Source organism: Dendropsophus ebraccatus, chromosome 10, assembly GCF_027789765.1.
Source record: "Dendropsophus ebraccatus isolate aDenEbr1 chromosome 10, aDenEbr1.pat, whole genome shotgun sequence".
NCBI lineage: Eukaryota > Metazoa > Chordata > Amphibia > Anura > Hylidae > Dendropsophus > Dendropsophus ebraccatus.
In genome coordinates, this window is record NC_091463.1 from 10711442 (window position 1) to 10728676 (window position 17235).

A 17235-nucleotide genomic window follows, 5' to 3' on the forward strand; every position below is an offset into this window, starting at 1 on the left:
TTTCCTTGGTTAGTGTTCATATTAAGAAGATCACCAAGGGTGCGGTTTTTTCGAAAAGTAATTAAAGGGCCGTTGGATGCTATGTCACCTATATCTTCATCGTGTTCGAGTATATGCCAATATTTATGTATACTTTTAGCTATAATGTTGTTGAGAGGTGAATTCTGAAACGCAAATGTAAATCTTTTGCTATGAGTGTTTGGTTTGGGCGTTGAAACAAGGAGGTTGGATCTATCTAGAGTGTCAGCTCTGGTTCTAGCTCTGTGTATTACTTGTGTGGGATACTCTCTGGCTAGCAACCTTTGTTCAAGCTCAGAGATTTGTTTAGTGTATGTCTCTGTGGTACTGTTAACCCTTTTAAGGCGTATCATTTGGCCGAACGGGATTGAATTTTTAACCTGTGTCGGATGGGAGCTGGCATAATGTAGAATAGAGTTACAGGCCGTCTGTTTTCTGAAGACTGATGTCCTCAGTCTTTCATCTATGATGTCCACTTGGACGTCTAGAAATTCCAATGTTTTACCCCCTATTTTGTAGGTAAAGAGCATGTTAACCCCGTTGTGATTGTTAAGGAAATCCACAAATTCGATGAACTCTGTCTCCTCGCCCTCCCATACCATAAACACGTCATCGACATATCTAAAATATGTTTTAATATATCCAATAAATGGATTGCGAGTGTTGAAAACAAAATCATTTTCCAACTTAGCCAGAAAAAGATTGGCGTACGTACAGGAGACCGGCGTGCCCATCGCTGTGCCGACCTCCTGTACGTACCACCGATCTTCAAACATGAACACATTGTTCTGCAAAATAAATTTGAGGGCCTCTCTAACAAAATTGTTGTATGCAGGAGTTTGATCGCATCTGGCGACAAACCATTCGATCGCCTCTACACCCGCATCATGAGGGATGCGGGTGTAGAGGCTCTCAACATCAATGGACACAAGTATAGACTTTTCAGTAAGGTGTACTGACTCTAGGGCAGTGATAAAGTCACCTGAATCCTTCAGATACCCCGGGGTTTCTACTAGCAGGGGTCTCAAGGACCAGTCCAGGAACTGTGAGAGATATTCGGTAGTAGAGCCAATAGCTGACACAATAGGGCGCCCAGGTGGTCTGTCCAAATCCTTATGGACTTTAGGAAGGAAATACCACCTGGGCGCCCGAGGTGCCAGTGGCAGCAGTTTTTCTGCAAGTCGTTTGTCAATGGCTCCTATACTGCTGTGTTTGTGGAGTAGACCGCGTAATTGCTCTTGTATCCTGGGCAGAGGATTCTTCTTAAGTGGGGCATACGTAGTGCGGTCCTGGAGTTGCCTGTTGGCCTCTTCGCTGTAGTAGGAGCGTGACATGACGACAGTAGCCCCTCCTTTATCCGCCCTTTTTATTATTAAATTCGGGTGGCTCTTGAGCCATTTCAAGGCTCTATATTCGGAGGCCGTTAAATTTTTGACGGGCTTAGGATAGAGGAGGGCTTTAACATCCTGGGTCACAAATTTCTGAAAGGTGTCAATTGGGCCACCTGGTGTGACCTGGGGGCAATAGGTGGACTTATTCCCCCCTTTAAAGGGTGTAAGGAGGTCAGGTCTGTCCATAGTAGATGGTGGAGGTGCGTCTGCCAGAATGCGAGTGCACTCCGCTTCTTGTCTGCTGAAATGAGCAGGTACTTGGAAGCCCAAAGGTCCAACAGTGCAGCGTGTCATAGAGGCTTCTTGTTGCCGGTTGGTTCCTTTGTTGGAGAAATATTTGGCCAAGTTGATCTTACGGACACCTTTGAAGATGTCGATGTCAAACGTGGTAGGTGAAAATTTTTCCGTTAGTCCAAAGTTAAGGCCTTTTGTGAGGAGTTGGGTACATTCATCCGGTAGTGGGGTGCCCGAGATATTAACTACATTAGGGGCATCATTTAGCGTCTCCACGATACTCGTTTTCTGGGAACGCTTATTGTTCCTTTGGCGTCTTGCTTTTTCTCCTCCTCTCCGTGTCGGCCGCCTAAAGGGCCACTTTTAGGGTGTTGTTCCTGAGGGGGAGCTGAAGCTCCTTCGTCTGAAACACTAGTATCCGATTCGGTTGTCCAGTATTCAGACACTCTTTTTTTGGTTTTTGGTTTCCTCTTATTCTTGTTCTTTTGTTGAGCCTGTTGCCACTCAAAGATTTTATTACGGTCATAGTCTAGCTTGTCACGCATAAACTTGTCGCGTTTGGTTTCTTTTATTTCTTTTTGCATCTCATTAAGTTTTTTATCCAATTTGGCAAAAAATGCTGCGATTTGTGCCGCTGTGGCCCTTGTGCGGTACTCCAATTTCATACGGCATAAGTCAGCTGTCACTGTTTCGTATTCGCATTGGTTACGTTCTAGTACCAAATTCAGCAGATTAGTGGCATGTGTCATATGTACTTGTTGCCATGCATTTATGAAGCTGGGGTCATCCTGAAACAGGGATGGGCTCTTATAACTTCTCAGGCCTCTCGGGACCCTACCGCTATCCTTATAAGCCTGTAGCGAGTTGACCGTCCAAAATAGACGCATCTCTTTCTCGGCCATGGCGGTTATGCGGTATTCAAGCGTTTTCAAGCTGATCACTTGGACTTCATTCTTGTTGTTGCAAGACGTGAAGTATGCTCCCGCACCCTCCCTCCCGGTGTGAATAGAGTCTAAATCCATGCCTTCCATATCCATGTTAGTTTTATTAGCCATCACCTGTGTGCTCAGCGGGTAATAGGAATAATGCAGGAAGTCTATAGAGAGCAGAGCCCGCACTACAGGTGTGTAAAGGCTTACTGGTGGATAGGTATGGAGACTAGTCCTGTGAATGAGACCTATCGTAGTGGTGCAACCGGAGAAAAGGAGACTGTATATGGCAAAAGCAGGTAGACAAAATCCAATGCACTCACCAGTGATGTTTGGTCTTCAAAGGTTTATTCAGTACAGATCACCGTCGGGAGGGGAGAAGGTGGAACAGGTGCGGGAGCAAAAAGCAAACAACAGTTTCACGCCGCAGCGCTTTGTCAAGTCTGATACGTCACTGCCGGAATAGGCGGGTCTTATATGTTAGTCAAATCATCTGACATAATATATAAGTGCAACACAAGTGAATACAATGAAAAACAAATGATAAACCTGTTCCACCTTCTCCCCTCCCGACGGTGATCTGTACTGAATAAACCTTTGAAGACCAAACATCACTGGTGAGTGCATTGGATTTTGTCTACCTGCTTTTGCCATAACTACTATAATACTGCTCCTTTATACAGGAATATAACTACTATAATACTGCTCCTATATACTAGAATATAAGACAGTAGAATTGTTATCTGCCACTTGAATGCACGCTCCTGTATTCTTCCTAACCCCCTGTCTCAGCTGAGCAGTAACGTAATTGATGGTGTTATGCAGGAATAGAGAGGAAGGGGGCAGCACCTCCAGCCTCTCATCATTGTGCAAGCCGTAATAATAATATTCTCTTCTCTGTTGATAAGGTGACCTGCTGGTCAGAGGCTTCTTTTGTTCTAAGAAGGATTCAAATAAAAGGTATATAATCCTAATCTTTCTTCCAGTAACAACTAACCATGAACCACCTGTTCTATTCTGCATTGCATTATGGGAGATGTAATGATGCACAGATGGTTGTAGGTTTGTTACGTTCTCTTTATTGGTTTAAAGCCTCCCTTACTGCCAGGGTACCGGCCTCTGTGGCAGAGTAAGGGGATGCAGTCCAAACTAAAACATAGAAACATGCAGATGACATGCAACAGGTCACCCACCCAGAACCAGGTTGGAAGATAGGAAGGACATGGAGTCTGAACAGTAGGTCTGCCGGAGACCCTCTCTCTCTGCAGTATTGGGGAAACATTTGACCATGACTTTGGGGATGGGAGATGTTGGTGGTCTTGTCAGTTTATAAAACTAGTCACCAGAAAAAAAATTAGGTAAGCAGTAACCAAGGTCTTGTCTGGGGTCGGATTCCATGCTGCAAGACAAGGATCTGTCTTCTCAAGTCTGGTCATTTGTTTGTTCCCAAGGGGCCCGTCTGTCCCTTTGGCCTAACCTCTTCCCAAGTCAGGTTTACTTTTGTGGTGGAGTTTCCCACATACTTTGTCATAAGCAAGACATCATTGTCTTTTGGTTTGCGTATAGAAGAATGGATGGAGCGGGCACTAAGGAGGGCCAGCAAGCTCTGGGTGCCCAGACGAATGTCCTCCACAGTCGGTGGCTTGCAGACCTCTGTTGGGATTCCACTCTGCCTTTGGAATGCTGTTCTGAGTGGGGGAAGACTGGGGTGATGGACAGGCTTCCACCGTGACTTCATGGGACACGCTCATGGAAGATCTTGGGGTGACGGGAAGGCGCCCAGCCGTGCCCTCGGAAGCTCTCAATCGTTGCATGAACGTGGTAACTCGTATGGCTTTCTGTAATAGGCAGAGACCATACAAAATTCTCATTGGTTGTTGACCCCTTCCAGCTATATGATCCCCACCACCGTCCCACCAGCTTCAGTACTCACCCTCCATTTGGCTTTAGCAAAGTTCTTTTCAATCTGGGCACAGACACCTTCCTTAAGATTTCTCTCCGAAGCAGCGTTTCCAGAAATCCTATAAATATGGTGATTTTGTGAGAGAAACAAAAGGTGAATGATAGCGCTGTATTTGAGCATACCCTGTGGTAGAGCCCAGACACTTTGTTTAACGTTCACTGATCCTGGCTGACATCTTGCTTTAGACTCCAGTCACATCGTGAGCTGCTGACAGAATTCTGCCATTTCCTCTTACTACTTCATCCTCGTCTCTACAGAGCAGGCCTCGCCGTAATGCATCATGGAAGATGAAGACCGAACTCCATGCACAGAAATCCCAGAATACATTGCACCAGAAAATCGTATGTTACAGGGGACAAAACTGAATGCAGCTCTGGATGTGACTGGTATATAAGGCACAAGAAGATTAGGACGGTAAAGCAAAGTGTCTGCAACATAAAGTATACAGAGGGTGCACCGCTTGAATCTGTCGCAACAGACGGGAGGAATAACGCAAGAGGTTCTATGGCTTCCATTAATGGACATTGACTGTGGATGAGCTGAACTCTTACCAGATGTGTCCTAATGCCTCCTGTGCCGTGATCCTCTGCTCCTGGTCCATTTCCATCAGACGGGACACAAGATCTTTTGCTGTTGGATAGAAATCTTTGGTGAGCAATGAAATCTTGAAAAAAAAAAAAGCCTAATATACAAGTCGGAGAGTCTTGTGGGTGACATATCATAGCATGGAAAAGTATGGCAGCCATTGTAAACCTCACCAACTTATATACAAATATCATATACTCCAGCCAGCCAGAACATTAAAACCATTTGCCCCATAAGGTATGGCCTCCTTTCCCTTATGCCACCAAAAAGGCTATGATCTGTCGAGTCTCGTATACATATCCTTGTGGAGCCCCCGGTAGTATCAGCAGCAGATCCTGTAAGGTGTGAGGTGCAGCCACATGATGTCAGGTCCTCAGCAGAACATTGCCCATCACACTGCCCCCACCATCTTGTCTTCTTCCCATAGTGGATCCTGGTGCCATCTCTTCCCCAGCTGAGTGACGCACACGCATCCGGCCATCCACATGAAGGAAAACATTATGTGTCAGACCAGACACCTTCTTCCATTGCTTCATGCTCCAGGTCTGATCCCCTCTGTAGACATTATCAGGGAGGACTGGAGTCACATGGGCTCTGACCGGTCTGTGGGGCCTCATACACAGCGAGCTGTGGGATCTGACTTCTTTCTATTATAGTCAGCAGGAGGCTTTTCAGCAGTTTGCTTTACAGCAGTGGGATTAGACCTGACAGGCTAGCCTTCACCCCCGCACATCAATGAACTTTGGGCCCCCATTACCCTGTCTCTGGGATATACACCCCATAACTATATAATGTAACAGCAAAGTGACATCTATACATTTATGAATGAATTCAATTGTACATAACAAATTCTTCCCCATTAGAAGAGGTGCAGTCCCCATGCATTCACAGCCATGTTGTTGCATTCATGTTCATAGCATAAAGATCCCCCTGACAAGTAAATGAGACATGCATCAGTCATGCATCTTCTCCCAGTGACTCAGAATCACATCATGCAGCCCACGTGTTAGAAAACAAGGCCAATATAGTCTTTTGTCACCGTGATATGAAGATAACATTGGAGGAGTGTTAAGAGTGACTCACTGATAGGGAATAAAGGCAGCCATAATACCTCAGTGACACTCATTGTATGGAGTCTCTCATAGATTCCAGTAATGCATGGTCAATCATGACCACTGATGCTATGCCAGAAGACATGGAAATCCATGAGCGGATCATTGCCGTTTGCTGTGCTTACTCAGTTCTGACAAGCAGAGGGTTTCCTTGATAATAGACCCCCCTAATACATCCCACATAGAGATCATTTGGGGATAGGGCCTGTACCTGATGCAGAGATGACGTCCCAGTATGGTGAATCAAACTCATATTCACCGGCCAGAATTTTGCGGAAAATTTTCCTGTTGTGATTCTCGCTGTTTTCTTCTTCGTTTTCGTCATAGAAAGGAGGGTTCCCTGAAAGGCTAAAAATTGAAGAAGAGGTGACGACAAGTTGGTCTATTAAACACAACTATTTATTAGGGTACGGCAGCCCTGGTACTTACAGGATGTACATAACAACTCCTACTGCCCAACAGTCAACCGGGCGACCATATCTGTGGCGGGACACCACCTCAGGGGCTGGCAAGATAAAGGCCATATACTTCATCAGTACATACATGTAGATTACAAACTATTCAGAACGTCTGCATCTGTTCATCCTGAGCTTACTGATTCATGAATGTCAATGCATACCAATGTTAATTTATAGGCCTCTCAGGGTCTGTGGAAAACTGGGCAACAACATGTAAGAATCTCCTAATAGCTCAGCATTTGTTAGACCTGGATTATTGACGCACGACTAAGCTAAATACCACCAAACCTATTATAGGGTGATGACATGGGGCTTTTATTTTTTTGTTAGGGACAAATGTTCTTTTCTATTACTTTACAACATTACATGTCTTACTGGCAGGTTCTTGTTTCTTACCTAAATACTCAGGGGTTCCACACGGTTCTGTAATTTCTCCGCTCTCAAAACATGACAGGTAGAAGTCTCGCAGGACAACCTTGGAGTGATTATTGTGATTGTAATACATTAAATTCTCCAGCTGGGGGAAACAGAGACACATAAGAGGGTCTGTCATCTCCAGTGCCCCTCCCTTCTGTACCTTGTAACCTCTTTACACTGGGGAATAGAGACGCATTCATCTCTTTTCTTTCTAGAACAGTTCAATATACATTGAGATCACTGAAATACATCCAATGTGTCCATACTTATTCCCTCTGTACTTGCCTGCTTCCTGATATACACGGGTCGTGCACTCTATGACTAGATTACATTAGACTGTAATGCGTTGCTGGCGAGAAAAAGTAAAGAGATTTTCTTCTTTGAACACTTTCCTGCCCCTTAAAGGGGTTATCAGTGTTAGAAAAACATGGCTACTTTCTTCCAGACACAGCAGCGCTCTTGTCTCCAGTTCAGGTGTGGTTTGCAGTTAAGCTCCATTCACTTCAATAGAACCGAGTTGCAAAACCTGCACCCAAACTAAAGAAATAAGTGATGCTGTCTCCCTTTAAATCTCTAATATTCTGCTTTTACAGCCCAAACCAATGAGATAGTTGTTCATTTACTTGGCTCAAAGCTATCTCTCCCCATCCCTCCAAACACATAAACATTTAGCTCTTGTGTTGTAAAGAGAACACATGAATGCGTGTTCACATGAATGGTGGTGACTTATCTCTCAAGGATCCAACAGACTCCATACGTCTCTTTCCCAGTAGGATCTGCCAAGGCTCCTATACACATTAGACCAGGGGTAGGGAACATTGAGCCCTCCAGTTGTTGCAAACTACAAACCACATCATGCCTGGGTAGATTTAGCCTTGGCTGTCCATGCATGTTGGGAGTTGTAGTTGTGCAACAGCTGCAGGACCATGGTTGCCTCCCCCTGTTAGACAGTCAGCTGGTCCCACCATAACCAGTTCATTCAGATGACTTTTCCTAATGTGTATGGGGGCTTTTTCTCGACGCCCTTTAAGATTTCCTACACATGGCAGTACACCCTTACACAGTCCTTATAAACCCGTTTTCTGTGTCTAGGCATTACGGCAGTGACAATAAGGGCTATATATGTATAACAAAATAACCCTAAGACTTAACTAAGACATTGGTGTAAAAGTATACCTCTTTAATATGCTATATGTTGGAGCTTTTCATAGATTTACTCAGTAAAATGCTCTGTGTGCATCCTAGAGCCCCCAGCAGTTTATGCAACACTGCTCCCTACTACAACTCTGAACATAAATCCCAGTATTGATCGGTATATATACATTTATGTATATTATAGGTTATAAATCCCAGTCCGGTGACCTGTTTTCCTTACAATGCCCCCAGTAATGAGCCCCCGCAGTGATAATTGTTTCACTTACAAAAGCAAACCGATCAATACTGTGACATAGAGGCGTAACTGGAAGCCCGGCGTCCCCTGTGTATAATCTATACCATGCTATCACTCAACCAGCAATTAGATCCCCCAATATAAGGTCTCATACAGTATCCAATAGCTTTCTGCACAAGGTTTAGCCTCCTCTGCTCCAGGCCCTGACTTCATGAATTTTAAACTATGAAGAAAAAATCCACTAAACCCAACACCTGGAAAAAACATCATGAAAGTGATCAATATACATTTCCATAAATACTGGTGGAGTCATTTACCCTGATAGAATACTGCCAAAATAAAAAGCTCTCTTACTTGACCCATATTGAACAGAGGTCTCGTCCCGGTGGTATCACCCATACCTCTATTACAGGGCAGCATTGACTGACAGTATACCTTTAGGTTTCGATGGACGATATGGAGATTGTGTAGATAGGCTACAGCCTCCAGAACTTGGCGGATCACATTACTGGCATCTTTCTCAGAGTAATAGCCTTGCTCCAGGATCCAGTCAAAAACGTCTCCCCCTGTGGCCCTGTGACATAGAATGCATTACCATTATAGACACCGAGGCACAAGTTCTGTCCACTCCAATCATTGCTAAATTGTTACATTTCAAGTGTAATTCCTACTGTCATGATTCACTTTCCGGGATTGTCACAGGACAGAAGTTTCTAAGAGATTTTCTCCACACATTTTAGTGTGTGTGTGTGTGTGTGTATATATATATATATATATATATATATATATATATATATATATATTTATATATATCTTACACAGCCCGTTCACTCCAGTCACTATACACACAGCCCGTCCCCTCCAGTCACTATACACCCAGCCCGTCCCCTCCAGTCACTATACACACAGCCCGTCCCCTCCAGTCACTATACACACAGCCCGTCCCCTCCGGTCACTATACACACAGCCCGTCCCCTCCGGTCACTATACACACAGCCCGTCCCCTCCAGTCACTATACACACAGCCCGTCCCCTCCGGTCACTATACACACAGCCCGTCCCCTCCGGTCACTATACACACAGCCCGTCCCCTCCAGTCACTATACACACAGCCCGTCACTATACACACAGCCCGTCCCCTCCAGTCACTATACACACAGCCCATCCCCTCCGGTCACTATACACAGCCCGTCCCCTCCGGTCACTATACACAGCCCGTCCCCTCCGGTCACTATACACACAGCCCGTCCCCTCTGGTCACTATACACACAGCCCGTCCCCTCCGGTCACTACACACAGCCCGTCACTATACACACAGCCCGTCCCCTCCGGTCACTACACACAGCCAGTCACTATACACACAGCCCGTCCCCTCCAGTCACTATACACACAGCCCGTCACTATACACACAGCCCGTCCCCTCCGGTCACTATACACACAGCCCGTCTCATCCAGTCACTATACACCCAGCTGTCCCCTCGTAGTCACTATACACACAGCCGTCCCCTCCAGTCACTATACACACAGCCCGTCCCCTCCAGTCACTATACACACAGCCCGTCCCCTCCGGTCACTATACACACAGCCCGTCCCCTCCGGTCACTATACACACAGCCCGTCCCCTCCGGTCACTATACACACAGCCCGTCCCCTCCAGTCACTATAAACACAGCCCGTCCCCTCCAGTCACTACACACACAGCCCGTCACTATACACACAGCCCGTCACTATACACCCAGCCCATCCCCTCCAGTCACTACACACACAGCCCGTCCCCTCCCGTCACTACACACACAGCCCGTCCCCTCCGGTCACTGTACACACAGCCCGTCCCCTCCAGTCACTACACACAGCCCTTCCCCTCCGGTCACTATACACACAGCCCGTCACTATACACCCAGCCCAGCCCCTCCAGTCACTACACACAGCCCGTCACTATACACACAGCCCGTCACTATACACACAGCCCGTCCCCTCCGGTCACTATACACACAGCCCGTCCCCTCCGGTCACTATACACCCAGCCCGTCCCCTCCGGTCACTATACACACAGCCCGTCCCCTCCGGTCACTATACACACAGCCCGTCCCCTCCAGTCACTATACACACAGCCCGTCACTATACACACAGCCCGTCCCCTCCGGTCACTATACACCCAGCCCGTCCCCTCCGGTCACTATACACACAGCCCGTCCCCTCCGGTCACTATACACACAGCCCGTCCCCTCCAGTCACTATACACACAGCCCGTCCCCTCCGGTCACTATACACACAGCCCGTCCCCTTCAGTCACTATACACACAGCCCGTCCCCTCCGGTCACTATACACACAGTCCGTCCCCTCCAGTCACTATACACACACAGCCCGTCACTATACACACAGCCCGTCACTATACACACAGCCCGTCACTATACACACAGCCCGTCCCCTCCGGTCACTATACACACAGTCCGTCCCCTCCAGTCTCTATACACACAGCCCGTCACTATACACACAGCCCGTCCCCTCCAGTCACTATACACACAGCCCGTCCCCTCCGGTCACTATACACACAGTCCGTCCCCTCCAGTCTCTATATACACAGCCCGTCACTATACACACAGCCCGTCCCCTCCGGTCACTATACACACAGCCCGTCCCCTCCAGTCACTATACACACAGCCCGTCCCCTCCGGTCACTATACACAGCCCGTCCCCTCCGGTCACTATACACAGCCCGTCCCCTCCGGTCACTATACACACAGCCCGTCCCCTCCGGTCACTATACACACAGCCCGTCCCCTCCGGTCACTACACACAGCCCGTCACTATACACACAGCCCGTCCCCTCCGGTCACTACACACAGCCAGTCACTATACACACAGCCCGTCCCCTCCAGTCACTATACACACAGCCCGTCACTATACACACAGCCCGTCCCCTCCGGTCACTATACACACAGCCCGTCTCATCCAGTCACTATACACCCAGCTGTCCCCTCCAGTCACTATACACACAGCCGTCCCCTCCAGTCACTATACACACAGCCCGTCCCCTCCAGTCACTATACACAGAGCCCGTCCCCTCCAGTCACTATACACACAGCCCGTCCCCTCCGGTCACTATACACACAGCCCGTCCCCTCCGGTCACTATACACACAGCCTGTCCCCTCCAGTCACTATACACACAGCTCGTCCCCTCCAGTCACTATAAACACAGCCTGTCCCCTCCAGTCACTACACACACAGCCCGTCACTATACACACAGCCCGTCACTATACACCCAGCCCATCCCCTCCAGTCACTACACACACAGCCCGTCCCCTCCCGTCACTATACACACAGCCCGTCCCCTCTGGTCACTATACACACAGCCCGTCCCCTCCGGTCACTGTACACACAGCCCGTCCCCTCCGGTCACTACACACAGCCCTTCCCCTCCGGTCACTATACACACAGCCCGTCACTATACACCCAGCCCAGCCCCTCCAGTCACTACACACAGCCCGTCACTATACACACAGCCCGTCACTATACACACAGCCCGTCCCCTCCAGTCACTATACACACAGCCCGTCCCCTCCGGTCACTATATACACAGCCCGTCCCCTCCGGTCACTATACACCCAGCCCGTCCCCTCCGGTCACTATACACACAGCCCGTCCCCTCCGGTCGCTATACACCCAGCCCGTCCCCTCCGGTCACTATACACACAGCCCGTCCCCTCCAGTCACTATACACACAGCCCGTCCCCTCCGGTCACTATACACACAGCCCGTCCCCTCCGGTCACTATACACACAGTCCGTCCCCTCCAGTCACTATACACACACAGCCCGTCACTATACACACAGCCCGTCACTATACACACAGCCCGTCCCCTCCGGTCACTATACACACAGTCCGTCCCCTCCAGTCTCTATACACACAGCCCGTCACTATACACACAGCCCGTCCCCTCCAGTCACTATACACACAGCCCGTTGTCTCCGGTCACTATACACACAGCCCGTCCCCTCCAGTCACCATACACACAGCCCGTCCCCTCCGGTCACTATACACACAGCCCATCCCCTCCAGTCACCATACACACAGCCCGTCCCCTCCGGTCACCATACACACAGCCCGTCCCCTCCGGTCACTATACACACAGCGCGTCCCCTCCGGTCACTATACACACAGTCCGTCCCCTCCAGTCACTATACACACAGCCCGTCCCCTCCGGTCACTATACACACAGCCCGTCCCCTCCGGTCACTATACACACAGCCCGTCCCCTCCAGTCACCATACACACAGCCCGTCCCCTCCAGTCACCATACACACAGCCCGTCCCCTCCGGTCACTACATTGTATACAACCCTCTATACTGTTACCATTAAACTTACAATTCCTGAATAATATAAAATTCCTTCTTGGTCTCAAAAGTGTCGATCAGCTGCAGGATATTGGGATGATTCACCCTAGAGGAAAGGAAAGCAGAGAAGACATCATAGGACACAGAACAGCCCCCTTCTCTTTCCTCTGCTATACCATATATCAGTGGGCGCTAATGTGTGACTCTTCTGCTCAAAGTGATATGGCTGTCCGGGCATGCTGGGAGTAGTAGTTGTGAAACAGCTGGAGAGGCCCAGGCCGCCACCGCTGTATATAATACATTGTGTATTATGAAGATTAGATAATGTGTGGGATTTACAATGAACAGCTGCTCCGGGCAACAAATCTCTTATCGAGAGACAGCAGGTCTCTTTCTCTAGCCAGTAAAGATATTAAAAACACATAGATATACAGACGTGTTCTCATCTCTCCAGCGGTGGAGATTATACTGTATACAGGACCTGGGGGGGATCCCTGCAGCCAAAGGAAAACTCTGCTTATAACATTATACAATCTGGGAGTCCTTTTAATATGGTGAGATCTAAGCTTCCCCACCACACAACGCATTGACAGCATTGCCTAGTGTTCTATCTACTTAAAGGGGTAACCTCAAACAACCTGGGAAGGCATATGGACATTCAGAGTAGACGTCTGCCATCAGATGTGCTGACTGTGCCAGCCTGTAAATACTACACATCCGCCACAGCAAGCAAAGTGAATGCCCAGCAGCAAGAGCTGCAGATCCCCAGGGGTCATGCTCACTAACTTCAAATACTTTTTCTGTTTTAATCCTGTGCTGGTTTTTCTTCTACAGTCTCACTTAAAGGGGTATTCCCATCTCAGCTAATATAGTTATACCTGTAGGGCTTGTCAAGTTAGAGATTTTTGCTAATACATTCATGTAGTTGCTGAGCTGTTTGGGTTCGGCAATGTGTCTTAAACCTGAACATTCTGCATTTGACTCCCGGCATCTGAAGAAGTTGTATTCAGCCCAAGGGCCCAATCCAGATGCCCAATCCTGCGACCCTTTTGGTCAAAAGTATTTGAGATCTATACCCAGGTAACGGACGAAGTGATCACTTCTTCACTCAGCTTAGCTTTGCTGCCCCTAATCCCTGAACCCACTGCCACTGTCATCAGAAAAGGCTTGCTTCGCCATTTTCTAACAATAGCAAGGACAGTCCTACCCAGACATTGAAAGTCAGTAATGCCCCTTTCCTTTCTTAAATGGGTCGATGTGTGGTGTCCCACCACGAGTGTTGCTATTGGTTACACCCTTTGTAAAAGCCTGTACTTTTAAGTGTAAGTGGTGATGTAGTAGTACCAGAGTTTTGCCACAAGATGTCGTTATTGCAAGTATGTATACTCAGTTATTGCACAGCTGTAGTACTCAAAGGGTTATTGTTTATTTGTGTACCACATGGATGTGTACGCCAATGAGAGTTCTTTCTTCTTCTCCTCACCTATCATCTCTCTCTTTACTTTTCCCATACGCACTACTCACCCACTCACAGCACACCTTACATGCGCTGTAGGAAGGAAGTCACATGGGTAGAGGAAGTGTAGAGGAAGTCTTTTGTCTTTTGACTCTGTAAAGGAAGGACACAAGCTAGAAAACTCTCTACTGTGGTCCAGTTGGGCCCTGGCCCCTGCCAGGTCCTTAGTCTAAGGGCCCTATTCCACCGGACGATTATCGTTCGCATAATCGTTAACGTTTAACAATCTCAAACGACCGCTATTGCGAAAGACCTGAAAACGTTCACTCATTTCCATGGAACGATAATCGTTACTTATGATCGTATTTGCGATCGTTTTTTCTTTGCTATTTCTTCGCTATTGCGTTCGTATCTACTGCGAACGACGTCTTATTCAATGTGAACGATTTGCGAATGTTTTGTGAACGAGCAACGATAAAAATAGGTCCAGGTCTTATAAAGGGATCAACGATTTCTCGTTTGGTCGTTAATCATTAACTGCATTTCAACATAACGATTATCGTTTAGATTCAAACGATTTAAATCTGAACCATAATCGTCTGGTGGAATAGGGCCCTAAGTTGTGGGGTAGATGCAGAACACATGTATCTAGACATCGTTTCTTCTCAAGTAACTCCTCTCAACACTTTGCAGTGTTAAGTTTCCACTAGTGAGGACAAGTCAGGGATCATCCTAACCCACGCCGTGGACCAGAGGAACACAGTGCAGGGCAGTATCCATAAGAAAGTAAGGAACTGATCTGAATAGAGCAAAGTTGCTAGTAGCCTATGAACTCTATCTTGCAGCGCAGGTGTAAGCAGGGAACCCTCAGCATTCCGCTCATCCCAGGTAACAAGGTCTGGGGCACTCGACACTGGTGGGCAATAGGTGGTGCAAAGACCAAAGAGTCAAAACACAGGCATTCTCTCTACTTTCACGTATTCTTCTATTTCTACCTCTGAAGTTCCGGCAGAGCACAGTACTACTTGGGTTGGGACTGTCTCGACATCCTCCTCTCTACTCTTCTGATCCTCTCTCTTCTACTTCTCAGCACGCAACTCAGTCAGCACGACTGTACCACTCCCTCTACTCTTAGTACAGATCTGGATCCTAAAGTATTAAGTATCTTATCAAGTGTGAAGGGTTGTATCAAGGCAAAGTTGTATTATCTGCTGCCTACCTCAAGTATCTCCAGAGTAAACAAGATTATATTTATGCTAAGGAGACTCAGTGATTCCTTGTTAAGCACCGACACAGTACACACACACTTCTTGGGTCATCTTCCCTTTCTGTGGGTGGCAAGACCAATAGTCCAGGTGGGTCACTACTCCACTATGGACCACCGTGATAAGTACCCAAGGGACCCCGCAACAGCCCGGCAGGTCACTGACCACAGGGGGACAAGGTTTAGCCGGTCCCTTAAAATAAAAGTAGGTGGGCCATCATACCTGTGTGCCCAACGGGCACTGGCATCACGACAAATTACCACCACTAGGCTAGACTATATCTCAGCCAACCACCATAGAGCTGGCGTCACATCTGGCAAGTGACCGGCCGCACCTTCACACCGGAGGTGTACACCACAGATGAAATGGACTTCCTGTATTCTATGGAGTCCTTGATAGCAAAAGAACATTACCGGGTCTCTAAGATTGAACGCATTTGGTTCCACTGGTCGCAGTATAAATCCAGTCTGCTCTTTGCTTAGAGGCTTGCCTGTTAGCGTACCTCCTGGTTCTTAAGCCCCTATTATACCGGGCAATTCAAAGGAGCAAGGGAGCACCGACCTGTCAGGGCCGCGGGGGGTTGCTCGGGTGATCGCTGGACCGTGCGGGCAGCCCATAGAAGATATGTTCATCATTCGTTTGGTGCTGACACTAAAATCATCTTTATTCGTTTGCTGTAATTCTGTCATTGTTCACTAATTGCTCAGTGTAATGCTGCGTTTACACGTAACGATTATCGTGCGAATTTGCGCGATAACGATCGAATTTGAACGATAATCTTATGTTTAAACGCAGCGAACGATCAAACGACGAGCGAGAAATCGTTCATTTTGATCTTTAAACATGTTCTCAAATCGACGTTGATCGTTCGCAAAAAATTCGCAGATCGTTCCGTGTAAACAGACGTTCGCCGATTTAACTAATGTATGAGATAGGCTTAAGCGATCGCAAAACGAATTTTCCGTACGATATATCGTACCGTCTAAACGCTGATCGCTATGAAAAAAAAAAAACGTTACTCCGACTTCGTTAATTGTACGATCGGGCCAATTATCGTTTTGTGTAAACGCAGCATAATTCCACATTGTTACTTCACCTGCTAGGATCACATCAAATAAATGATCGTAGTAACGACTATAGTTCTGTGTCATAGGGTGAATGATTTCAGGTTAACGATAAACAATCGTTAATATGCGATGGTTAATCGTTAAAAATCGCCTTGTCTAATGCTACGTTTACACGGAACTATAATTCGCCCGATCGTACGATTAACGATGTCGGAGTAACTATTTTTTTTTTTAATGATCAGCGTTTAGACGGAACGATATATCGTACGTAAAATTTGTTTTGGTTAAATCGGCGAACGACTGTTCACACGGAACGCTCTGTGAATTTTTTGCGAACGATCAACGACGATTTGAGAAGTTGTTGAAAGATCAAAATGAACGATTTCTTGCTCGACGCTTGATCGTTCGCGGCGTTGACACGTACGATTATCGTTCGAATTCAACCGTTACCGTGTGAATTTGCACGATAATCGTTCCGTATAAACGCAGCATTATGGTGCGTTTACACGTAACAATTATTGTGCGAATTTGCGCGATAACGATCGAATTTGAACCAGACCACTGCTTCTAGAACAGGGCAGTCGTCGGCAATCTAGACGATGAGCTGTCAAC

General features: G+C 47.4%; 1 protein-coding gene across 3 annotated transcripts in view; it reads right to left on the reverse strand.

The window, feature by feature from the left end:
* Positions 1-3654: 3654 nt before the first annotated feature.
* LOC138802576 (caM kinase-like vesicle-associated protein) overlaps positions 3655-17235 on the reverse strand; it is a 74065-nt gene continuing 60484 nt past the window's right edge. For all 3 annotated transcript variants that reach the window (XM_069986039.1, XM_069986038.1, XM_069986040.1), the window contains exons 4-11: positions 12867-12941; positions 8933-9071; positions 7087-7207; positions 6662-6737; positions 6444-6580; positions 5087-5165; positions 4506-4593; positions 3655-4410 (exon numbers count right to left, since the gene is read on the reverse strand). In XM_069986039.1, coding sequence (XP_069842140.1) covers positions 4159-4410; positions 4506-4593; positions 5087-5165; positions 6444-6580; positions 6662-6737; positions 7087-7207; positions 8933-9071; positions 12867-12941 — 967 coding nt within the window. In that variant the 3' untranslated portion in view covers positions 3655-4158. The remainder of the gene's footprint in view (positions 4411-4505; positions 4594-5086; positions 5166-6443; positions 6581-6661; positions 6738-7086; positions 7208-8932; positions 9072-12866; positions 12942-17235) is intronic.